The sequence below is a fragment of the Oncorhynchus keta genome, unplaced genomic scaffold, assembly GCF_023373465.1.
Source record: "Oncorhynchus keta strain PuntledgeMale-10-30-2019 unplaced genomic scaffold, Oket_V2 Un_contig_1006_pilon_pilon, whole genome shotgun sequence".
Classification (NCBI taxonomy): domain Eukaryota; kingdom Metazoa; phylum Chordata; class Actinopteri; order Salmoniformes; family Salmonidae; genus Oncorhynchus; species Oncorhynchus keta.
Genome location: NW_026277003.1, coordinates 446,268 through 472,884, shown reverse-complemented (window position 1 = coordinate 472,884; position 26,617 = coordinate 446,268). Strand labels below are relative to the sequence as shown.

The 26,617-nt window shown below is 46.8% G+C and overlaps 1 protein-coding gene across 1 annotated transcript in view; it reads right to left on the bottom strand.

Moving 5' to 3' along the window:
* Positions 1-2,115: 2,115 nt before the first annotated feature.
* LOC118366000 (staphylococcal nuclease domain-containing protein 1) overlaps positions 2,116-26,617 on the bottom strand; it is a 65,126-nt gene continuing 40,624 nt past the window's right edge. Inside the window, exons 11-12 of the mRNA XM_052500231.1 lie at positions 16,385-16,486; positions 2,116-2,251 (exon numbers count right to left, since the gene is read on the bottom strand). Of these exons, the coding sequence (XP_052356191.1) occupies positions 2,141-2,251; positions 16,385-16,486 (213 nt within the window). The 3' untranslated portion in view covers positions 2,116-2,140. The remainder of the gene's footprint in view (positions 2,252-16,384; positions 16,487-26,617) is intronic.

Here is a 26,617-nt window from a genome sequence, read left to right as displayed (position 1 = left end):
TGTGGTGAAATATTTTTATTAGGTTTTCTGTTCAGATTAAATGGAGGGGGATGAGGCAGGGATGAGGCAGAGAGGGTGAGAGCAGAGAGAGAGGGGCAGGCCGGCAGAGAGAGAGAGCAGATAGAGAGAGACAGACAGAGAGAGGCAGGACAGAGAGAGACAGAGAGAGACAGAGAGAGAGAGGAGAGAGAGAGAGAGAGAGAGGCAGGCCGGCCGAGAGAGAGAGAGACAGGCAGGCAGAGAGAGAGAGGCAGGCCGAGACAGAGAAAGAGACAGAGAGAGACACAGAGAAAGAGAAAGAGAGACAGAGAGAGAGACAGAGAGAGAGACAGAGAGAGAGACAGAGAGAGAGACAGAGAGAGAGAGAGATACAGAGAGAGAGACAGAGAGAGAGAGAGAGAGAGAGACAGGCAGGCAGAGAGAATAAAAACAGGAGGAGTCTAGTAAACTGCCTTCAATTGAGATGTGGAGTCAAAAAGAAAAAACAGAAAAAGTAATTTCCCCTGTCCTCACTTTGTTTCATTTCTCGGTCTTTTATAAATTGAGACAAATTGAGCATCACATCATGACAGTGGCTTTAATGACTTTCACATCTTCTGAATGGAAATGCGGAGGGAGATCAGCTAACACTGCAAAAATGTTGGACTAAGTGTTGCAAATTGCCTTCAAATTAGACACTTAAAAAAAGTTGAAAAAAGCATATTGTTTTCTTTTCATCGATCTCACATGACTGGGATGGGTGAAAACAACATGGTGGATCTTTCACTTTGACCCACCCAGGTTGTCATATTAGTGCTTGTTCCAAAGACTGTATTTATTCTAACTTCATTTATAAAGGCAAGTCAGTTTAAAGAACAAACTCTTATTTACTGAATGACCTAGCCTGCCTGACTGTATGCATGTATAAAGTATGAGGAAATGAGGGTGACGTGTCCTTGGGAAATCAGACAACCTTAAATTAGCTTAAAAGCAGGGTACGGTCAAACAGGCCTTTTCCACACCCCTCTCCATCAGTCCCCACTACAATACTAACAATCTCAATGGTCGTGGTATCTAGGACGTAGGCTGCTAGCCTGCTGGCACTAGCTATCTCCAGCTAGCCCCCCTGCTGTGCCTCTCTCCCTCGCCTTGTGCTAAACGGGTAGAGGGGTCTGGCTCACCACGTGGAGAGAAATATGGTGCGCCATAAGATAGCACGCACGCACACACACAGCACCTCAGAGCCTGAGGGCGGCCAGACCACCTGTTACCCACAATGCACCACAGTGAGTCTGCCTGGTAATTGGGTGCCCTACGCTGGCCGGGCGTTGCTGCTAACTAGCGGTGCCGTGTGATAAGAGGAGCGAGCAGATGAAAGGAGAGGGACTCCGTAGCTCCAGAACATGTCTTAACAAGGCCTTTCTTCCATTTGTATGAGTGAAAACAACCTGAGGGCGAAGCCAGGAGACATGTTGACCTGAAGGGGTGTGAATGAACTGTGTGGCTTGTCCACGTTGGTTGCCCTTTAATGCAGTAGGCCTGTGTACATTTAACCTGTTCTATTGGGCCTTTGTAGAGCTTTTATTTCTCGTTGAACTGTCTTGTCCATTACATCAGTGGCCTAAAGACAGATATTCACTTCAACTGATTCTAAGGAATATAGATATATACGGCCTAGATCAGTCCCCTTCAAACATAACATATTGTGCATGTTTGTTCCAGTCCAGTATTAACACCCAATTCAACTTTCCAACGGGTGAAATACAGTAAGTTTGAGCCGACTCTGCCGTGTTCCTACTGGACTAGAACAGAGCTCTGCACTATAGGTGTTTCCGGAGCCAAATCAAATCTAATCTAATTTTATTTGTCACATACACATGGTTAGCAGATGTTAATGCGAGTGTAGCGAAATGCTTGTGCTTCTAGTTCCGACAATGCAGTAATAACCAACAAGTAATCTAACTAACAATTCCAAAACTACTGTCTTATACACAGTGTAAGGGGATAAAGAATATGTACATAAGGATATGTATTGACAAATGCTCGTCTGGACTACTCATACTGTCTACAAGCAAGGTGACAGACGGGGTGACACAGACATGTTAGGGGTCAGCAGAGGTCGACGGTGCAGGGGGACAAGTTGGTGTCCAGATAGGTGTACTCACATGCCGCCGATGGTGACCGTGGCACAGGTGCGTTCTGCAAAGGCAGGGATGGTGCTGGTCTCTGAGGAGCTGGTGGCAGCTCTGATGTAGTCCACCGTGACGTTCACCTGAAACGCCATGTCACAGGAAATTATGTCAATGCCATGTCACAGGAAATTATGTCAATGCCATGTCACAGGAAATGATGTCAGACAACTCTCCCGGTGAATGACGTCAAACAACTGAAGGCTGATTTAGAAGAGCCACCGTGTCTTTAGTGGACTAGAGACCTCAGGTCCTCACTGTCACCGTCATGTAATATAGGGTTGAACACAACGTATGACTGCACACGTGGGGAGATTTGAGTCAATTTGTGTCAACGTCATTTATTTTGTCGTTATGTCGGCCTAACATTAGTGACTAACGTTAGGATGGGGGAATCGATAAAGTTACAAAACGCTAGTATTTTCCTTCATAGCTTGTTCCATCTTTTTAAGTAGGAAGCCAATTTGTTTTCAGCACTTATTTACATGACTGATCAAAACTAGTTTTTCTCATGACTCTCTTGTCCCTCTGAAGCAGACAGAGCAATATGTTGGGAACATCAAGTCGTAATAAAATCAAGGTATCGACTAGTCAACGTTTTTCAAATAATTAGAAATACTGGTCATGAAAATGCAATAGACAGACACGTATGCGCGTATGCATGCGTGCGTGCGTGTGTGTGTGTGTGTGTTAGTTTACAAGGTCACCCCCAGTCAGTGTGAATCATGTCAGGCTGGACTGTAGATCTCCCCAGAGGAGCACTGGGGCTGTTTATAACTCCACACTCACGTGCACGCGCCCACACAACCAAGAGGTGGCAGATTGCTATCAAACACGGACAGGCCCAGCAGCACACAGCGGGTGGAGGAAAAACTGTGTTTAGATGGGGAACAACCATTTCCCCCATTCCTCCCTTCCTGGCCGACAGAGCAAACAGAAGCAGGGCAGGGATGGATAGGTGGGGACAGACAATGACATTCCCTAAGCCCAGGATGGGAGCAACAGGGAATCTACAATCTGGGAATCTCCAGGCCTGCATTTTTCCTCCATCATACAGTTGAGCAAACAAAGAGCTATTCCGTCAGAGAGAGGTGCGAGGGTCCCAACCGTCCCAGATGGTGGGGTCAGCAAGAGGTGGGAGAGGAGACGAGGGGGGCGTTGTCATTAATCTGAGGGCCTTACTGGACAAGGACACAGTGATGGAGGGTAGACAGGATTATAGGAAATGGATGTCCCAGCATGCTCTCTGCTAAGTTGGCGTCTGGCAAGGGTGGGTGGTAAGATGGGGATGTGAGAGAGTGGTAGAGGAAGAAGCTAGAACGGCCTAGCGACGAGAGAGTTTGGGGCTACAGTGTAACTGTAAAAGGACTGAAAGGTGACGTACTACATTTGAGGACTATGTGGTGCGATGTAGCGTTTTATACAACAATAGGGCACAACTGTAGGGTTTATCAGGTAGCCTAGAGGTTAGAGTTTGGCCAGTAACCAAAAGGTTGCTGGTTCGAATACCTGAGCAGACAAGGTGAAAAATCTGTCGATGTGGCACTTAAACCTAATTTGCTCCAGGGCACCGTACTACTATGACTGACCCTGAAATACAACACATTTCACTGCCTCTATCCAGTGTATGTGACAATACATATTTAATTCTACAAAATGTCTGAAGCATTTACTAACTACCCTAAATGTTATTGTGTGTGACTGTTACTAGAAGTCTTCAGAGGCCATTGCATCTATTTTCATGTTGAAGTAGACCTAACAGAATGAGTGGAAAGTTCCCCCATAACAAACCAAAACACAAGGCTCAACTTCCACTTAATATAGAAAACTGCCAGGACTACCCAACATATTACTGTCAATAACATTGGTATAAGATGCTCTTAGTAAAATTACCGCTAGCAAACACACACACACACACTTCATGACAGAAAATAAGCGTAACAACCCAATCTGATCGGCATAATGGAAATATCATTTAGCGCAGACTTCCTGCCGAGGCTCCTCATTTTCCCACAGCGGAACACGGCTGTAAGCTTTTTTGTGCCTCAACAAATAAAGGCATTTATTCCCCCATAAAAGATGGTTTTGGTTCATTTGTGCTTTGTGTCGCGTCTCCTCCCGAATCTACACATCTTCTGTAATGGCTCTGCATCGTTGGGCAGGGATAATGACTTCAGATGAGGGAAGGAGGAAGAGTGTGAGAGAGGGAGGAGATGGAGAGAAAGAGAGGAGAGATGGAGAGAAAGAGGAGAGGAGCAGAGAAAGAGAGGAGCAGAGAAAGAGAGGAGAGGAGCAGAGATGGAGAGAAAGAGAGGAGGAGCAGAGAAAGAGAGGAGAGGAGCAGAGAAAGAGAGGAGCAGAGATGGAGAGGAGAGGAGCAGAGATGGAGAGGAGAGGAGCAGAGATGGAGAGGAGAGGAGCAGAGAAAGAGAGGAGAGGAGCAGAGAAAGAGAGGAGAGGAGCAGAGAAAGAGAGGAGAGGAGCAGAGAAAGAGAGGAGAGGAGCAGAGAAAGACAGGAGAGGAGCAGAGAAAGAGAGGAGCAGAGATGGAGAGAAAGAGAGGAGAGGAGCAGAGTTGGAGAGGAGAGGAGCAGAGAAAGAGAGGAGAGGAGCAGAGAAAGAGAGGAGAGGAGCAGAGATGGAGAGAAAGAGAGGAGAGGAGCAGAGATGGAGAGAAAGAGAGGAGAGGAGCGGAGATGGAGAGAAAGAGAGGAGAGGAGCAGAGATGGAGAGAAAGAGAGGAGAGGAGCAGAGATGGAGAGGAGAGGAGAGGAGCAGAGATGGAGAGGAGAGGAGCAGAGATGGAGAGGAGAGGAGCAGAGATGGAGAGGAGAGGAGCAGAGATGGAAGGAGAGGAGCAGAGATGGAGAGGAGAGGAGCAGAGAAAGAGAGGAGAGGAGCAGAGAAAGAGAGGAGAGGAGCAGAGAAAGAGAGGAGAGGAGCAGAGAAAGAGAGAAGGAGAGGAGGAGAGGAGCAGAGAAAGAGAGGAGAGGAGCAGAGAAAGAGAGAAGAGGAGCAGAGAAAGAGAGGAGAGGAGCAGAGATGGAGAGAGAGGAGCAGAGAAAGAGAGGAGCAGAGATGGAGAGAAAGAGAGAGAGGAGCAGAGTTGGAGAGGAGAGGAGCAGAGAAAGAGAGGAGAGGAGCAGAGATGGAGAGAAAGAGAGGAGAGGAGCAGAGATGGAGAGAAAGAGAGGAGAGGAGCAGAGATGGAGAGAAAGAGAGGAGAGGAGCAGAGATGGAGAGGAGAGGAGCAGAGATGGAGAGGAGAGGAGCAGAGATGGAGAGGAGAGGAGCAGAGATGGAAGGAGAGGAGCAGAGATGGAAGGAGAGGAGCAGAGATGGAGAGAAGAGGAGCAGAGAAAGAGAGGAGAGAGAGAGAAAGAGAGGAGAGGAGCAGAGAAAGAGAGGAGAGGAGCAGAGAAAGAGAGGAGAGGAGCAGAGAAAGAGAGGAGAGGAGCAGAGAAAGAGAGGAGAGGAGCAGAGAAAGAGAGGAGAGGAGCAGAGAAAGAGAGGAGAGGAGCAGAGAAAGAGAGGAGCAGAGATGGAGAGAAAGAGAGGAGAGGAGCAGAGAAGAGGAGAGGAGCAGAGAAAGAGAGGAGAGGAGCAGAGAAAGAGAGGAGAGGAGCAGAGATGGAGAGGAGAGGAGCAGAGATGGAGAGAAAGAGAGGAGAGGAGCAGAGATGGAGAGAAAGAGGAGAGGAGCAGAGATGGAGAGAAAGAGAGGAGAGGAGCAGAGATGGAGAGAAAGAGAGGAGAGGAGCAGAGATGGAGAGAAAGAGAGGAGAGGAGCAGAGAAAGAGAGGAGAGGAGCAGAGAAAGAGAGGAGAGGAGCAGAGAAGGAGAGGAGAGGAGCAGAGAAGGAGAGGAGCAGAGATGGAGAGGAGCAGAGATGGAGAGGAGAGGAGCAGAGAAGGAGAGGAGAGGAGCAGAGAAAGAGAGGAGAGGAGCAGAGATGGAGAGGAGCAGAGAAAGAGAGGAGAGGAGCAGAGGTGGAGAGGAGAGGAGCAGAGATGGAGAGGAGCAGAGATGGAGAGGAGAGGAGCAGAGAAAGAGAGGAGAGGAGCAGAGAAAGAGAGGAGAGGAGCAGAGAAAGAGAGGAGAGGAGCAGAGATGGAGAGGAGCAGAGAAAGAGAGGAGAGGAGCAGAGATGGAGAGGAGAGGAGCAGAGATGGAGAGGAGAGGAGCAGAGATGGAGAGGAGCAGAGAAAGAGAGGAGAGGAGCAAAGATGGAGAGAAGGAGAGGAGCAGAGATGGAGAGAAAGAGGAGAGGAGCAGAGAAAGAGAGGAGCAGAGAAAGAGAGGAGCAGAGAAAGAGAGGAGCAGAGAAAGAGAGGAGCAGAGAAAGAGAGGAGCAGAGAAGGAGAAGAGCAGAGATGGAGAGAAAGAGGAGAAGAGCAGATATGGAGAGAAAGAGAGGAGATATGGAGAGAAAGAGAGGAGAGGAGCAGAGAAAGAGAGGAGAGGAGCAGAGATGGAGAGGAGCAGAGAAAGAGAGGAGAGGAGCAGAGATGGAGAGGAGCAGAGATGGAGAGGAGCAGAGATGGAGAGGAGAGGAAGAGAAAGAGAGGAGAGGAGCAGAGATGGAGAGAAAGGAGAGGAGCAGAGATGGAGAGAAGGAGAGGAGCAGAGATGGAGAGAAAGAGAGGAGAGGAGCAGAGAAAGAGAAGAGCAGAGAAAGAGAGGAGCAGAGAAAGAGAGGAGCAGAGAAAGAGAAGAGCAGAGAAAGAGAAGAGCAGAGAAAGAGAAGAGCAGAGAAAGAGAAGAGCAGAGATGGAGAGAAAGAGGAGAAGAGCAGAGATGGAGAGAAAGAGGAGATATGGAGAGAAAGAGAGGAGAGGAGCAGAGAAAGAGAGGAGCAGAGAAAGAGAGGGAGAGGAAGAGATGGAGAGGAGAGAGAAAGAGAGGAGAGGAGCAGAGATGGAGAGGAGAGGAGCAGAGAAAGAGAGGAGAGGAGCAGAGAAAGAGAGGAGAGGAGCAGAGATGGAGAGAAGGAGAGGAGCAGAGATGGAGAGAAAGAGAGGAGAGGAGCAGAGAAAGAGAGGAGCAGAGAAAGAGAGGAGCAGAGAAAGAGAGGAGCAGAGAAAGAGAGGAGGAGAGAAAGAGAGGAGCAGAGAAGGAGAAGAGCAGAGATGGAGAGAAAGAGGAGAAGAGCAGAGATGGAGAGAAAGAGAGGAGATATGGAGAGAAAGAGAGTAGAGGAGCAGAGATGGAGAGAAAGAGAGGAGAGGAGCAGAGATGGAGAGAAAGAGAGGAGAGGAGCAGAGATGGAGAGAAAGAGGAGAGGAGCAGAGATGGAGAGAAAGAGGAGAGGAGCAGAGATGGAGAGAAAGAGAGGAGGAGCAGAGATGGAGAGAAAGAGAGGAGGAGCAGAGATGGAGAGAAAGAGAGGAGAGGAGCAGAAATGGAGAGAAAGAGGAGAGGAGCAGAGATGGAGAGAAAAAGGAAGAGAAAGATTAGAGGAAAAAATGAGGACCAAACCAGAAGGAGGAATGAGACGGAAAAGGAATAGAGCAGATTTTCTGCAGAGCACGACAGAGAGGGAGAGAGTCTGACCCCATTAAGTAAAGTGATGATAGATTAAAAGGTTTGACAAAGCGATGGTAGATTAGAGGATCCAGCAGATTCTCCACAGACCAGTGTGCAGATCTCGAGATAGAGAAGTCATTTAGAAGAGACCCCTAGAGGAGAGGACTGGAGGGGGATATCTGATGGGGAGGAGGAGGGGAAGAAATGTGTTTGTTCCGACTGGGATCAGGGGCTCAGAGATTTGCTTAACTGTGTGCGGGCGTCTGCGTAGATAGAGTGTAGGTAGATATCATAATGTAGGTATACAATAAGTAAAAAGCATGCTTGGTCAGACAGAGGGCTGTTTTGCTGCAGAGCTCCCCACACCAACCACAGTGTGAGTGGTTGAGTTTAATAGTCTGGCGCTAGGTGCAGCGGGGAAAGTCTAATACATATTTCATGGATTAAAAACTGAGCCTCGGCTCTGCTCAAACACACAGCTGTAATTCCAGCGTCTTAAAGCCCCGGGTGGAGAGAGACATGACTTCATAGCAGTGTTGATGTGCTCAGATGCCCTGGTGTTGTTAACACAGTAAAAGCAGCTGGCTATCATTTAGGGAAGTGGGGTGAACTGCAAACTCCACACAAAGTCCCATCTGGGATCTGGACCTGGGGATCTAGTGACTCCTGTGAACTGAGCAGGCATGTACAGTATTTAGTCAGCCACCAATTGTGCAAGTTCTCCCACTTAAAAAGATGAGAGGCCTGTAATTTTCATCATAGGTACACTTCAACTATGACAGACAAAATTTGAAAACAAAATCCAGAAAATCACATTATAGGATTTTTAATTAATTTATTTGCAAATTATGGTGGAAAATAAGTATTTGGTCACCTACAAACAAGCAAGATTTCTGGCTCTCACAGACCTGTAACTTCTTCTTTAAGAGGCTCCTCTGTCCTCCACTCGTTACCTGTATTAATGGCACCTGTTTGAACTTGTTATCAGTATGAAAGACACCTGTCCACAACCTCAAACAGTCACACTCCAAACTCCACTATGGCCAAGACCAAAGAGCTATCAAAGGACACCAGAAACCAAATTGTAGACCTGCACCAGGCTGGGAAGACTGAATCTGCAAAAGGTAAGCAGCTTGGTTTGAAGAAATCAACTGTGGGAGAAAGTATTAGGAAATGGAAGACATACAAGACCACTGATAATCTCCCTCGATCTGGGGCTCCACGCAAGATCTCACCCCGTGGGGTCAAAATGATCATAAAAATCCCAGAACCACACGGGGGGACCTAGTGAATGACCTGCAGAGAGCTGGGACCAAAGTAACAAAGCCTACCATCAGTAACACATTACGCCGCCAGGGACTCAAATCCTGCAGTGCCAGACGTGTCCCTCTGCTTAAGCCAGTACATGTCCAGGCCCGTCTGACTAAATACTTTTTTGCCCCACTGTATAAAGAGAAACACAAACACGTGTGCATACCGCTATACACACCGACTGCTCCCACTATAGTCAAGCTGGCAACACAAACGCCACGGTGTCTCACTTTACATTCCCACACGTTATAAAAAATATATATTTAAAAAACTGCCATTCACTGTACTATACTCGCGCAGCAGAACAGGAGCCACTTTGAGCAGGCTGGGATTATCCGAATGTGCTCTCCTCTGATAAGTGGATTAATGCAACGTTTTCATTGGACTTTTTCTGCTGAGGCTGAGACCCGGCGCATAGAAAAGAGGAACAGCACTACTTATAAAGTTAACCAAATCTAGCTTTGGATTATGTCACCGAGCGAAACAGCTATTTCAATACGGTGAGAGAGAGAGAGAGAGAGAGAGAGGGAGAGAGAGAGGGAGAGAGAAGGAGAGAGAAGGAGAGAGAGGAGAGAGAAGGGGAGAGAAGGGGAGAGAAGGAGAGAAGGAGAGAAGGAGAGAAGGAGAGAGAGAGGGAGAGAGGGAGAGAGGGAGAGAGAGGGAGAGAGAGGGAGAGAGAGGGAGGGAGAGAGAGGGAGAGAGAGGGAGAGAGAGGGAGAGAGAGAAGGAGTGGGAGAGATGGAGAGATGGAGAGAGAGAGAGAGTCGAGAGAGAAGGAGTGGGAGAGATGGAGAGAGAGAAAGAGTCGAGAGAGGGAGAGAGAGGGAGAGATGGAGAGAGAAAGAGACGGAAATAGAGAGAGCAGAAAGCACTTCTCTGCAGATTTACCTTCATTACCCGACAAATAAACTTCTCAGGCTTTCTGGCGTCTCTGTCAGTGTGTTGAGGGATAGAAGGAAGAGAAGCGACCTGACATGGACTCCGGTCCAGTCTAACCATCTGAGGCTTGTGTACAGCACTTCATGGCCCATATTCACAGCGGCTGATAGTAGGAGCGCTGATAGAGGATACGTCTTAAAATTCAGAACCAATCAAATGATATGGATTATATATATATGATATGGAGCTGATCCTATATCAGTACTAATCTTGTGATCAGCAACCTGAAGTCTATGGCCTGAGATTGTACACTGACTGACTGTATCCATCCACTCTCTTGATTTCCTTTCAGAGCTGTGTCTGTGTGGGTGTTAAGAGGTCAAATAAAACTTAGACACATTTGAATCAAAAAAACGATAACTGGGATTCAAAACAAATGTTCTCCTCACACATCAAGAGAACATTTGAATTGAACTTTATATTCTTAAATGTAGAAAAACAATGTTGTTTATATGACTAATCCCTGAAACTCAGTTATTAAAATGTATTGAAAGGTTTTCATAAAACCTCATGTATTGAGGTTTTATTGTAGCCCAGAATCATTAAGAGGGTAGTTTGGTATTTTCCTCCACCACTTGTGCAAGTGAAAAAAATAACCAACTACCTCAGTCACACATTAACAGCTCTTAACTGGTGCTCTGACATCCATTTGATATGGACCCAACCTCTGATAACAGAAACCCTTTGAATATTGAACACGCTTCATAACAGATGAAAAGTATCTCAGCCATCTTGATGGAGACAAAGGGACATTATTATTTTATACATCTCTTAAAGTGGAGCACTTTGAGGCTTCCTCTGGCTGTCTGCCAACGTACTAAACAGACACTTTGAATGATTGATTGATTGATTGAGCTTATTGTATTTCAGCGTTGTACGCCTTTTATGCTTAGGTCGATGACAATAGTGTTCTGTGGGGAAAAGTTGGTTCAATTCCCAACAACCACCATTGGTGGACTGTATGATACAACCTTTGACCTGTCATGTAAAACCCTCTTTCGGACCACTCGGGACTGAGGGGGACATTCTGATGAGGGATGCCCAGCGGGTGAACCCAATTTGGGGATGGCAGCACTCCTTGCATGCCGTCCCAACGGATTTCGAGGGAGCGAAAATAACTTGTTAAACTAATGTAGTCTGCCGTGCTGTGTGAGGCGAGGGCAGAGAGCGGGCGGCTCAGAGCTGGGGCTTTCGGGTGTACCGTGCCCTCCCGAGCACCAGACGTGTCTGAAAATAAGGCAGAGTACCACCGTGTCAAGTCCCAATTACCCCGCTGATGAAGCAAAGCGATGGTGCCGGTCGTGCCGAGCAGAGCTAAGAGCGCTAAAAGAACCCAGTGCAGGTTCTCAAATTAAACCAGGCTCAAAGGCTTTAGTACTACATTTAAACATTAGTCATTTAGAGGACCATTATCCAGAGCCACCTACAGGAGCAATTGGGGTTAAGTGCCTTGCTCAAGGGCACCTAGTCGGCTCGGTGATTCGAACCAGCAGTCTTTGGGTTATTGGCCCTAACGCTCTTAACCGCTAGGCTACCTGCCACCTACGGTACTGTCAAATCTCTTCTGTCCTCCTTTGTGTTTGCTGAGGTAAAATGATGGTGTCTGTGGTGGCCAGCGAAGCAGGAGAGATAAAAACGGCCACTGGACATGATCAGAGAACTGCCTCTAATTGTTGCTGTCGTCAAAACACTGGTCCTTCTGCATAGCAGGACACAAAAGCATTGGTAGGACTGTCAAATCTGCTCGTTGGATGGTTTAGCTTCCACACTTACTTCGTGAACTGGGTTCCCTGACATTTCCCTTTTCTGCAGTCAAAAGGGGACAAAAACAGAAGCACATTAGGCCTGTATGCAGTCAAAGATCAGCATTACAGCCCTTTTCCTTCCATGTACGTATCGGTACATTCACCCTCGTCTCACACCACTGTACCCTTACATCAATACAACACTTGATGCGGCTAATCATCTCAGATTCTTCCTTGTCGTGCTTTCTAACTCTGGTTGCCATGGCGGCCGAGGGCAGTGAACCTGCCCTCAAGGTAAAAATAGTTTGGGCATCAACATTTATCTATTCTCAGCTGAGCCGTGTCTTAGCAAAAACACAGGTTATTAAAGAACGGGAGGAAACTAATGATAAGCCAGGGTTTCAAATAAAGGTTCAAAAAAAGACTTAATTGTTGCCCGTTTGAGCTGGGGAGCCTCAATATACCAATAGAAAACGCTCTGTTGCAAAACATTTTAGTTCGGACTTGATGATATTGCACCGTTTTCCTTTTGTAACTTTAAATTGTGAACAATAGTCTCATGCTGTATGATTAGGCTACAGCGAACAGAAGCTCTACACCTAAACCGTCATCACTTCAAAAGAATAGGAACAAACGGGGGAGGGCCTAGCCTTCTAAAGGAATATACTGCAATGGATGAACACAGTGCCGTACTCTCAGCTTTTATAATGACTGAATGGGAGAGGTGGAGGAATCGAATCAAGGATGAGGGGCAAAGAAGAATGAGAGGATAAATAAGACGATCCTGGATTGAAATACCATTTGAAAATCATTTGACATACATTAGCTGGGCTTGACTGAGCATGCCTGTTGCAATGGAACCAACTGAATAGTCACAAAAGTTCTAACCCCCCGCCAAACTGGCACTCCACGCAAGGCTAAAGCAATCGCTGAAAGCATTTGAAAGCTTTCAAAAGTGTTTCAATCCAGGTCTGGTTGGAGTCTCATGCATCTTCCCAGATGATATAATCCATTTGAGATATAGACCTAGTCGCTGTGCGATGATTTTAGAGTCAGATGCATTCATAACTGTAGTTACGTCTACTAATTCTGATGCCTCTGTGCATCTACACGTTTCAATCAAGGCCTAATCTAAACCACAAGGCCGGGGTGATTAATAGTGTGGTTAATGGGGCGGCAGGATAGCCTAGTGGTTAGAGCTATCGTAACCGAAAGTTTGCAAGTTCAAATCCCCGAGCTGACAAGGTACAAATCTGTCGTTCTGCTCCTGAACAGGCAGTTATCCCACTGTTCCTAGGCCGTCATTGAAAATAAGAATGTGTTCTTAACTAACTTGCCTAGTCAAATCAATTTTAAAAATGTAGAAACAAATCATACCGCCATGAATTATAAAACGAGGAGCTGGAGCGGAAAACCTGCAAAATACCCTGAACACTCACTCATTAAACAGACCATAAACAGCTGCGCACACAACCACAAAATCTCTTGTACACACAAACTCTCTCCCTCACACACAGACCACCACCAATCAAGCTCTCACTCCAGGCACAGGAATGTTTGAGTTGTTTTCTAACAGACCCAGGAGTACAACTTCTCTCCGTAAACCACAGCACCACTAGAGTGCTTCTCCTGGACTGTCAATGTGCTGGACGTTTATAGTGGATGCAAACAGAAGCACTGGAGGACGTAAAAAAAGGTACTTCTCATTTCCCACTCCGGTGTTAATGTGATGTCACTGTTAAGTAGCTCTCTGTAGCCATGGGGGTACATCCATCTGTAGTAAGAGCAACACAGGGTCCACTGGCCAATTCACTGACAAACGTCAGGTTCAGCTTGCTTATATAGAGCAGGTACTACCCGTTTGCTGAAATGGTTGCGAGAACACGAAGTTCGCAAAGCTTCGAGAGCACTTTCAGGAGGTGCTGAAACCCAAAATTATTATCAACCACCGAGAATGAATGCATATCCACGGCTATAAACATACTTCAGAATGCTGTTCATTGACTACAGCTCAGCATTCAACACCATAGTGCCCACAAAGCTCATCACTAAGCTAAGGACCCTGGGACTAAACAACTCCCTCTGCAACTGGATCCTGGACTTCCTGGCAGTCAGCCCCCAGGTGATAAGGGTAGGAAACAACACGCTGACCCTCAACACTGGGGCCCCTCAGGGCTGCATGCTTAGTCCCCTCCTGTACTCTCTGTTCACCCACGACTGTGTGGCCAAGCACGACTCCAACACCATCATAAAGTTTGCTGACGACACAACAATGGTAGGCATGATCATCGACAACAATGAGACTGCCCAACGGGGGGAGGTCAGAGACCTGGCAGTCTGGTGCCAGGACAACAACCTCTCCCTCAATGTGAGCAAGACAAAGGAGCTGATGGTGGACTATAGGAAAAGGAGGCCCGAACATTAACTATCATGGTCCAAAGACACCAAGACAGTTGTGAAGAGGGGACAACAACACCTTTTCCCCCACAGGAGACTGATTTGGCATGGGTCCCCAGATCCTTAAAAAGTTATACAGCTGCACCAGAGGGCATCCTGGCCAGTTGCAACACCGCCTGGTATGGCATCTGCTCGGCATCTGACCGTAAAGGCGCTACAGAGGGTGTAATGTGTACGGCTCAGTACATTACTGGGGCCGAGCTTCCTACCATCCAGGACCTATCTACTAGACAGTGTCAGCGGAAGGCCCAAAAAATTGTCAAAGCCTCCGGTCACCCAAGTTCTCTCTGCTACCACACAGCAAGAGGTACCAGAGTGCCAAGTCTATGACAAAAAGGCTCCTTAACAGATTCTACCCCCAAGCCATAAGACTACTAATCAAATGGCCACCCGGACTATTTACATTGACTGACCCCCCCGTTTGTTTTTACACTGCTGTTACTGGTTGTTTATTATCTATGCATAGTCACTTTACAAATTACCTTGACTAACCTGTACCCCTGCATATTGACTCGATACCGGTTCCCCCTGTATATAGTCTCATTATGTCATTTTCTTGTGTTACTTTTAGATTATTATTTTTATTTTATTTTCACTTTAGTTTATTAACTATATTTCTTGAACTGCATCCTTGGTTAAAGCCTCGTAAGTAAGAGTTTCACGGTAGGGGTCTACCACACCTGTTGTATTCGGCGCATGTGATTTGACTTATCGTTCTTGTCATTTATTTTGCCTGGTCAGAATCTGCTGTGAGGGGCTGCTTCAATTCAGAGGAGAGACGAAGTTGTTGGGTTTTTTGTCTCCAGTGGTAGGAATACTGAGGTGATGTCGGCGTAAATGTGTCAACATGTTTCATGTTTGAGGTGTTGGCAGCTGCATAGGCTATTCTCGTTGAGCAGTGGAGACAATCTCTGTCCATCACCGTTGTACTCTTGTGGGAAGCCAAAATGTTCCCAAACTGGAGATTAACCAATGGAGAATCCTCCTGGTTTTTCGACCCCACCCCTCGCCATCGTACAGAACTAGTTCTCGGCTGCGCCACACAAAACGACAGCTTGAAATGCGCCAATTAAGATTCAAATTTTGATTACAATGTGTGCATAGGCTCTAGTTGTCTGACGGAATAGCATGAAAACAAAATGATGCTTAGATTTACACGAGGCATACAACGTAGTGTAGGCACAGCCTACAAGCACAGTGTTTATAAAAACATACCATACCAAACGGCTTGGTACGAACACATGTACCGTTACACCCATACCACACACAGAACTAATCATACAGCAAGAATGATCTCCTCTCACTCAGTTAAACCATGTTGGGGGTCATTTAACTGTGTTTTTGCACGTTGACAGACTAAGAACTTCTGACTTGATTCAGTCTTCGCAAATCACAAATAGCACGCCGCAATCATTACTGTCGCTTCACTTTACACGAGGCTTCGAGGGAGAATATAGTATATCTCCTCATTAAAAAATCATTAACGTTGATGATTCAAATGAATAAGGGTCGTGACGAGTTTCCAAACTCTTATTGAATACTGAACTCTCATGGTCCCTTGCTCGGTGTTGTGAAAAGCCCAGAGGATTGTGTGTGCCTGCGTGTTCTGCAGTCACTCTTAAGTGTAGTACTTCGGCCCCTGCTGTGAAGACCATGTAAACTACATTGGCCCAGCATGTATGGGCCCAACAAATCACTACTGACACAAACACACAAAAATACCCGTTTAAATCGTCAGAGCCACAGGGCTGGAGAAACACATGATTTCCGCCCAGAGAGGGAGTGAGATGTCAGGCCCAGATCGGCAGCGACTAGATTGAATCTCCTGATTCAAATCAAATGGTCAGTCAGTGTGTGAGGTAGGAGTGGAGGGACAACTCCCATGTCACTTGACATGAATCAAACAAGTTAAAATAGCAGGTGAGTTATTACAGGAGTGTGTGTGTTTTTCAAGACAACAGTGCAAGAAAGAACTGATGATCTCGACCAATGGTTCCCACTGAGGGTACTTGGCCTATCCACAGGGGTGCTGGAGAAGACTCATGAGGACTAAAACGCACATGACGGGGTACTTCAGGGGTACTCCGGGCAGAGAGAAATTCAGGTGGTGGTACAGTAACGGAAAAGGGATGGGAACCACTGATCTAGACTACACTAGATCTTCAGGGAGAGCCTCTGGAGCAGATCTAGTCAACTACAGCTCTACGTGAGTGGGACTTGTGGGCGTGGTTCTCTTACCTTCTTGCCAATGATCTTCTTCCTCATGAACTCGCGGGCCTCGAACATGTAGGGGATGTCGTAGATGGGACGGAAACGCTTGTCTTTGTCTTTGTTCTTCTCCTGCAGAGAGAAAGGAGAAAGAGAGAGAGAGACAGCGAGATACAGGATGAGAACGAGAGAAGGGGAAAGCAGAGGGGGACAGAAAGAGATAAAGTTATTCAAACGTATTCAAACACTGACTTCCAGCCATCCCTCTCATCCTTGTTGTTTCTCTGCCGTGGCCCCGGCTCCCTTTCTTTCTTCCCCACCAGTCTGAATCCCCACTGCACTGTTGTTTACCGTTCCCACTCAGGAGTCCTGTCACTGGGGAGATGGGATGAGGACTGGTGCCATTGTTCCATCTCGATCATAAACACCCGGGCATGAATGACAGCATCACACACACAAACACGTGCAAATACACACAAGGCAGGAACAGAACATAAATAGAACACATTTGCATTTTCAAAAGCGTTATTATTTTTTTGTCCTCCTTCAGTATCAGGAACAGACACACAGAAACAGGAACACAACAACAATTACAGTGAATGACAAACACACCCACACAAAGAAATGACACGTGCACAAATGCAAAAGGAAATAAGGCTATGGATTACAATAGCTCTGTGTTTGCCGCCCATTCTATAAAGACCATTATTAGCTCTCCACCACACACACACACACACACGGCGCTCGCCCTTTCCTCTCCTCCTTTGGGATGTTCTAGTCGTTCTCCTTGTGTCGGTGCTGACACGTGTGCTGTGCAGCTGAGCATATGGAAAGTTCTGGAGAAGAGGCAACAGGGGGCAGTGTGTCTCACAGGAGCATGGGCTTTGGGTGGAGAAGCCCACCCCTCACTTTATAGAAAGAGAAACCATCATTACAAAACTGCACCCACATCCACGCTCCATTTCCCTTGGAACAGATTCCCTCTGAATGTGCCTACCTACGCTAGCCTAGCGCCCATAGCAATTAGAGAACATTGTTCAAAAAGAGTTGACCTGACCGTGTGAGCCAGGCACCTGACTTCACAGGAGGGACTCCAGCCACGGCAGAAATCACAATCTTAACCGCCTAATGTGGTTTCCGTTAACCTTGGCCAAAGTGCAATGATGTTTGGGTTGATTAGCCCCCCCTCTCCCCTCCACCACCCCTCTCTCCAGCTCAGTGAAGCGCAGTTAATCTCACACCTAGCCAATGGAACTCCCCTCCTGCTGATTCCCATAGCCGCCGACCTCCATTTTGTTTTCCGCATGGGCTTATCACAAAGGCCTTTCATTGAAGCTCAGTTACCTTGGGATGAGGGGGTCTTTGGTATACTGCCTAGGGACTGAATCCACCATGATGTGTCTAAGGAGGTTATATGGGTGTTAATAGGCTTTCACTGAGCGGACTCTCTGAAACTCCTCCATTTTGTGCCTGCCAAGCAAGTCCCATTATCAGCTGATGCCCAGATACAACTACACTTGGGTCAAGACTACTTCACCTCGCAGAAAGACACAAACATTTGTTAATGAGGTGTTTCGCTCAAGAAAGGATCCAAGTCAGGAGGGGAAAAAAACAAATGTCAGCTGTACTGTATTGTGCCAATTAGAGAGAGAGAGGGGAGAGAAGAGAGAGGAGAGAGAGAGAGGACACAGACCTATAGTCTCCCCTGTTCTACAGGAGTGTGAAACCCCTCAGGAGGAAGGAGAGAAAGAAGACTGACAGATAGCGAGGCAGACAGATTTGAGGAGGAAGATGAGGAAAAGAGAGGGGAAGAGAGGACAGCCTCTATCCATCTAAATCTCAAACTATAAATATCTGTGTAGAGATTCCATCCCCTAGAGCGGACACGTCGAGCCCATGTGACCCAAGGACGCATCTAATGTCACCTTGTGTGAGGACACAGCGTCCTAGTAACCATGGCAATGGAACACACAAAAAAAGGGTCTGGGAGCGAGAGATGGAACGAAAAGGCCCCCAAATCACTTTTTTTTTAAAGGGGGCCATAAACCGATTCCACAAGGCCTGGGAATGGAAAGGCGGCATTGATCCGCAGCAACCACAGTATTTTACCATGCGGTGAGTCTAATGCATTTTGTATGACTCCAGCTACTGAGCCTCCACATAAACTGGCCATATCAACTCATATACTGTTCTACTGTCAACAATTGGCGATGTCTAACGTCAGACTCATCCTGCTTCCACCTTTTACAGCGCATGATAGAAAATGCTCAAAAACATTGCTCTGCCCATTTCACAGTCCTGTAGACCTATTGATGTTCATGGTAGGTAGCATGTCTGTACAATATACACTCAAGCTAACCTTTAAGGCCTCAAAGGGATGGCATCGATCTGTGATAAATGAGAGAGAGAGAAACAGGGGACGTGTTCTGATACCCATTTAAGCCGTCATTCCCTTCATTAACAATGACAATATTGAAAGACGACACGGACAGGAAGGCATTTCAGAGGATTGAGACAGTTGGATATATAACTGTACGGATACTGTAAATACAATAAATTCCCTGGTTTCCCAATATCCTGGTTAGAGGATTTCTGGAATCTGGAGTTCCTTCTTATTCCCTCCTACCATGGAAAACCAGGGAATTTCTTGTAAAAGTTCCCGTAATTTTGCAGCCCTAAACAAGAGTTATCCATAATTCATTGACTGAACACAAAAGAGGAAATCATATAGAATTGGCTAGCTAGTCAACGTGAAAGTGTCTTGGAGTCAGATCCCTCATTCTTTCCCCCACCATTATATCCAATGCTACAACTGAAGGTTGTTGAGAAAGTCCTATTTGATGGCGATGCACTTAGTCCCAACATGACACTAATATCAACATAATTCCCTCTGGGACTTATACTCTATTTAGGGTAAATTCCTTTCACTATAAATGACCCCTGGTTGAGACTAAATCTATGACTCGCACAAAAACATGACGCTGGCTTGTAAAGAGCTGCATAGCTATAGGGGATTGAAAAAGGTCACGACCTACTGACCCTGAGGATGGGGGTCATGTGGTGTGGAATGTGCTGGTATGGGGGAGGAGTGTGGGATTGGGGATGGGTGTGTGTGTGTGTGTGTGTGTGTGTGTGTGTGTGTGTGTGTGTGTGTGTGTGTGTGTGTGTGTGTGTGTGTGTGTGTGTGTGTGTGTGTGTGTGTGTGTGTGTGTGTGTGTGTGTGTACAGTACCTTGTTAAAGTATTCCGACCCCATGGATTTCTTCACATTTTCTTGTTAGTGGTATTCAAATGGTTTAAATTGGTCATTGGTCAAAATTATTAAATAGATTTTTTTTTTATTAAAAAAATTGGTCATCGCATAAGTATTCAGCTTCATGAGTTAATACATGTTAGAAACACCTTTGCCATTGCTGTAAGTCTTCTTGGGTAAGTCTATCAAGATAGTTTTTGCGCACCTGGAACTGTGCAATATTTGCCCATTATTATTTTCAAAATTCAAGGTCTGTCAAGATGCTGGGGATCATGGCTCGACAGCTATTTTCAAGTCCTCTCATAGATTTTCAAGCAGATTTAGGTCCAAGCTGTAACTTGGCCACCCAGGAACATTCACTGTCTTTCTTGGTAAGCAACTCGAGTAGATTTGGCCTTGTGTTTTAGGTTATTGTCCTGCTGAACGGGGAATTCCTCTCCCAGTCTCTGGTGTAAAGCAGACTGAAGCAAGGATGTTGCCTTTGCTTAACTCCATTCAGTTTCTTTTTATCCTGAAAAACTTCCCTGTATCTGGCAATGTCAAGCATACCCATAACATGATGCAGCCACCACCATGCTGGAGAATAAAGAGGCAGTTCCTCTGTGACATGTTGGATTTGCCCCATACAGAAGGCTTTGCATTTAGACCAAAAAGGATATTCCTTTGCTGTGTATATTTGCAGGATAACTTCCGTGACTTTTTGTAAACAAGAAGCATGTTTCTGACTGTTCTGTATTCTTCTATTCACTCTGTCATGTAGTTCATCATTGTGGCGTCATTACAATATCGATCCATCCTCAGCTTTCTCCCATCACAGACACTGAACTTTGTTCATTTCAAAATCAACAACGGCTTCATGGTAACATCGCTGAGAAGTTTCCATCCCCACCTGCACCTCAGTTCAGAAGGAAGATTGCATCTTCGAGGTGCCTGAGTGGTTTGATACATCATCCACAGCATAATTATAAACTTGACCATGCTAAGAGATATATTCAGTGTCTGATTTGTTACTCATCTACCAATCACTGCCCTTCTTTATGAGGCTTTCAAAAAGCGTCCTTGATCTTTGTAGTTGAACCTGTGCTTGAAATCCAATACTTGACTGAGGAACCTTACAAATGGATGTATGTACACTACCGGTCAAAGGTTTTAGAACACCTACTCACTCAAGGGTTTCACTTTATTTGTACTGTTTTCTACATTGTAGAATAATGGTGAAGACATCAAAACTATGAAATAACACAAATCGAATCATGCAGGAACCAAAAAAAGTTGTATATTTTAGATTCTTCCAAGTACCCACCCTTTGCCTTGATGACAGCTTTGCGTACTCTTGGCATTCTCTCAACCAGCTTCATGAGGTAGTCACCTGGACTGCATTTCAATTAACAAGTGTGCCTTCTTAAAAAGTTAATTTGTGGATTTTTTTCCCTTAATGCATTTGAGCAAATCTATGATGAAACTGGCTCTCATGAGAACCACCACAGGAATGGGAGACCAAGAATTACCTTTGCAGCAGAAGAAAATATTCATTAGTTACCAGCCTCAGAAATTGCAGCTCAAATTGCAGCTCAAATAAATGCTTCAGAGTTAAATTGACAGATAGATCAACTGTTCAGAGAAGACTGTGTGAATCAAGCTTTCATGGTTGAATTGCTTGAAAGAAACCACGACTAAAAAGGACACCAAGAAGAGACTTGCTTGGGCCAAGAAACACGAGCAGTTTCTGTCCTTTCGTCTGGAATCCAAATTTGAGATTTTTGGTTCCAACCGCCATGTCTTTGTGAGACGCTGTGTGGGTGAACAAATGATCTACGCATGTGTAATTCCCACCGTAAAGCATGCAGGAGGTGGTGTGATGGTGTGGGGGTGCTTTGCTGGTGACACTGATTTATTTAGAATTCAAGGCACACTTAACCAGCATGGCTACCACAGCATTCTGCGCCGATACGCCATCCCATCTGGTTTGGGCTTAGTGGGACTGTCATTTGTTTTTCAACAGGACAATGACCCAACACACCTCCAGGCTGTGTAAGGGCTATTTGACCAAGGAGAGTGATGGAGTGCTGCATCAGATGACCTGGCCTCCAAAATCCTCTAACCTCAACCAAATTGAGATTGTTTGGGATGAGTCAGACAGCAGAGTGACAGAAAAGCACCCAACAAGTGCTCAGCATATGTGGGAACTCCTTCAAGACTGTTGGAAAAGCATTCCAGGTGAAGCTGTTTGAGAGAATGCCAAGAGTGTACAAAGCTGTCATTAAGGCAACGGGTGGTTATTTGAAGAATTTCAAATATATTTCCATTTGTTTCACACTTTTTCAGTTACTTCATGATTCCATGTGTTATTTCATAGTTTTGATCTCTTCACTATTATTCTACAATTAAAATAAAGAAAAACCCTTACATGAGTAGGTGTTCTAAAAACTTTTGAGGGGTAGTGTGGGGGTGGGGATGGGGTGGACCAGAAGAAGGGTTAGTCATTCAAAAATTTTGGGGTTGGGGTTGCCCTGTTATTTCACACAGTCTCGATTTTGGGGTGGCAGGTGGCCTAGTGGTTAGAGTGTTGTAACCGAAAGGTTGCTGGATCGAATCCCCGAGCAAACAAGGTAAAAAAAATAAAAATAAAAAAATAAATAAAAAAGTCGGTCTTTCTGCCCCTGAACAAGGCAGTTAACACACTGTTTGTTCCTAGGCCGTCATTGTAAATAAGAATTTGTTCGGAACCAACTTGCTTAGGTTTAATAAAAAGGTTCAATGGAAAGCCACATCGTACTCCTATTTAGCGTTGCCTAAAACAAAGGGGCTGAATATTAATGCAACTTTTATGAATTTTGTATATATTTTTTAAATAAAATGAAGAGTATTTTACAAAAACAAAATAATTAAATACATGTTAATCCCACTTTGTAAAACAAACTGAAGAAATCCAAGGGGCCTGAATACTTTAGCAAGGTGCTGTGCGTGGAGTGCATTTTGTGTGTGCAGACACCGCAGAGTGTGTATGGCGTGGGCACGCTGGCTAGCCTGTAGAGAGAGAGAACGAACATTGAAGATGGAACTGTACATTGGGGGCCTTAGAGAAACAACCTGCATTTAAGACTGACTGCATGTGTAATGACCTCCCTAATTAAATGAGCATGAAACTGTTGTAGAGAGAGGGGGACAGAGGGAGGGAAAGAGGAGCACACCGTACCTGAAGCTTTAATACAAGACATACATGGTGCTAGCTCACAAACACACCCCAGCCATGTCAAACAAACCCTGCTTACACCCAACCCCTGGGTTCTCCTGGAACTCATTAATGATAGAATGTTTATATTTGAAGATAGCAGAGAGACCAGTATCTTTGGCACATGACATGGACTAATGAAAGTGGATTAGCTGAAGAGACTGGTTCCCAAGCAGCAGTCATCCATTTTCCACACACCGACACACTTTCACTACATCATCCCCATCCTCTACGATCTTCAATGACAAACTTTTTTTTTCTAAATGTATTTAACATCCGAGTGCTCCTTTTTCTGTTTCTGGAAGAGTCATCGTGTGAAGTATCCCGAGGTAAGATGTTTTTATTTATTAAAGTCACAGCAGCTGTCCCCGTTTCTCTTAAGTCTGGGTATGTTTTCCGTACTACCACATCACACAGTGCTACGCAGGTTGACCCATTGACGTAACTAGCTAACACACTCCCCGCTAACTCCACTGTCAATCTCACTGAGATCATCATCATCATCATCATCATCATCATCATCCTCCTCCTCCTCTATCGTAGGCGATGACATAAGAGCTGCTGGGTTGTGCGTGGGCCAAAAACTTTCAGCCAATCGCAGGCAAGGAGCGGGGGGGTCCAACCGGCGTAGGGGAAATGTCAAACAGCCAATGGGGTGTGAGGTGAGTCACGGGGGACGTGCAGTGGGACGACCCCAGATGACGGGGTCAGTGCGCCACGCTGGAGGCCACAGGCACAACAAAATGAAGAGAACGCATGGAGAGACATGAGGGAGGAAGGGGGGTATGAAGGCATGAGGGAGTGAGATAGATGGCGAGAGAACAAGAGGGGTGAGGGCATGAGCAGAGCAAAACAAAGAGGGGAAGACCTACAGAAAATAACATCTTCCACTAAATACATACAGACTGCAAAATAACACCGGGCACTTTGATGGCAAAATAGATACTGTACGCAGAAGCATGACACACAGTTTAGCTGTAGAGATGAAAGGAGGCTATTCTGTCCGCATAAGTATGAGACATACACACTAGCTACAGCAAAGAGTCAGAACTATACATTCCACCTAAGGATGAGACACTTCCTGTGTTGGTTCCCATTACATAAAGACGACGGTTTGTCGTCATCTCTTATGCTATACGTTAAGCCCCCATTACACACACACAGGGAGGGAGTGGGTATAACAGTGACTCATTGAGCTGTTCTGACATCTCCCCCATCTACTATTGCGTTTTCTCCAGGCTTGTCCTGCTGCCTGCTACTGCTGCAGAGGCTGGCTGGAGAGAGAGGGAGGGGAAAACGAGCTGACTCCAACCCGGCCTGCTCAAAATAACTCGCATCTGAAAATACACCACTGCCACACCAGAGGAGAGGAGAGAGGGAAGGAGACAGATGGGAGGGATGAGAAAGTAAGAGGGGAAGAGTACATGGTTGAGTGAAAAAGAACAGAGAGGCGCCCAGAGGGGGGAGAGAGAGAGAGAGGGAGAGGAAGCAAAGCCTAAAAAGGGTTGGTACCCTTAACATGAAGTCACGTTTCACTGTGGCTAGTCACCATTTGTCCCACAGCCTGTCAATCAAAGGACATGTCATGTCCCATGGTTGGAGGAAGTCCCAGCAACCAGAAAGGGAAAGAGAGAGGGGGGGATTGGGGCGTGCAGAAGAGGAGAGAGCATGGCAGCGTTGTCACAGTTCATCTGTGCACTGGTCATTGCATCTGGCCCTGGAACCTCCCCATACGGCCACACACACACACAGGACTGGCCCTGGAAACTCCCCATACGGTCACACAGGACTGGCCCTGGAAACTCCCCATACGGCCACACAGGACTGGCCCTGGAAACTCCCCATACGGCCACACAGGACTGGCCCTGGAAACTCCCCATACGGTCACACAGGACTGGCCCTGGAAACTCCCCATACGGCCACACAGGACTGGCCCTGGAAACTCCCCATACGGCCACACAGGACTGGCCCTGGAAACTCCCCATACGGCCACACAGGACTGGCCCTGGAAACTCCCCATACGGTCACACAGGACTGGCCCTGGAAACTCCCCATACGGTCACACAGGACTGGCCCTGGAAACTCCCCATACGGTCACACAGGACTGGCCCTGGAAACTCCCCATACGGTCACACAGGACTGGCCCTGGAAACTCCCCATACGGCCACACAGGACTGGCCCTGGAAACTCCCCATACGGCCACACAGGACTGGCCCTGGAAACTCCCCATACGGTCACACAGGACTGGCCCTGGAAACTCCCCATACGGCCACAAAGGACTGGCCCTGGAAACTCCCCATACGGCCACACAGGACTGGCCCTGGAAACTCCCCATACGGCCACACAGGACTGGCCCTGGAAACTCCCCATACGGCCACACACACACAGGACTGGCCCTGGAAACTCCCCATACGGTCACACAGGACTGGCCCTGGAAACTCCCCATACGGCCACACACACACAGGACTGGCCCTGGAAACTCCCCATACGGCCACACACACACAGGACTGGCCCTGGAAACTCCCCATACGGTCACACAGGACTGGCCCTGGAAACTCCCCATACGGCCACACAGGACTGGCCCTGGAAACTCCCCATACGGCCACACACACACAGGACTGGCCCTGGAAACTCCCCATACGGCCACACACACACAGGACTGGCCCTGGAAACTCCCCATACGGCCACACACACACAGGACTGGCCCTGGAAACTCCCCATACGGTCACACAGGACTGGCCCTGGAAACTCCCCATACGGTCAAACAGGACTGGCCCTGGAAACTCCCCATACGGTCACACAGGGCTGGCCCTGGAAACTACCCAAAGTCCCAATTCAGCTTGGAGGGACAGCAGTGAAAGCCCTGTCTTTTACTGTGGAACTGAGGGAGGTCACAGAAGGCACTGTAGCCACAAGCTGTGAGCGTGCACATAAGACTACTTATGAGAAGCCAAATCCATTCTGTCTACTGACACAGGCAGCTTAAGGGAACATGTGTGGGCTTCCTAACTAAATCAGGCAACTGATCAGGAGTGAGATTAGCATTTAGCAGACATCTGGCAGTAGGGAAAGAAGAGCTAGCAGAGATGTCACCCTACACACACTGCACGTACGTGGTGACATTTCTGTCACCCCGGAAACACGTCAGACAACTGGACCAGCAACACTGCATGGTGACCTCCTTCAACTTCCAACTCTCAAACACTTTCTCTCAAGGACAAATGCTGTAGTGTGTCAGTATGCATGTATCCTTCCTACTCTGGGCGTCGCTTTTGGCCTTTACGTAACACTAGGGTTAGCTAATAGAACAGAGACGGTGCCACAGAGACAGCGCCACAGAGACGGCGCCACAGAGACGGCGCCACAGAGACAGAGCCACAGAGACAGAGCCACAGAGACAGAGGAACATAAAGATGTGCTTTCACTGCTGTGTCTCCATATGCTGGTCTTAACCCCTCTCCCAGCCTTCCCCAAACATACGACCGTGCAATGGAGCACAAAGTACATGCTGTCAACGCATCTGGTACAGCCAGAGAGGGAGAAAGAGAGGGGGGGGGGGGAGAACAGAGAGAGAACTGCAGAAAAGGAGGGAGAGAGAGGGATACAGAGAGAGCTACAGAAAAAGAGGGAGAGAATAGAGGGCAGGGAGATGGAAGAGATGGTGGGTGGATGGATGAAGAGAGATGCAGACATGCCTGTCACAACAAAGGAAGCAGAGGCATACTGTACAGACACACTGGCCAATGAGGGAAGCAATGACTCTGCAAAGGATAAAGGGT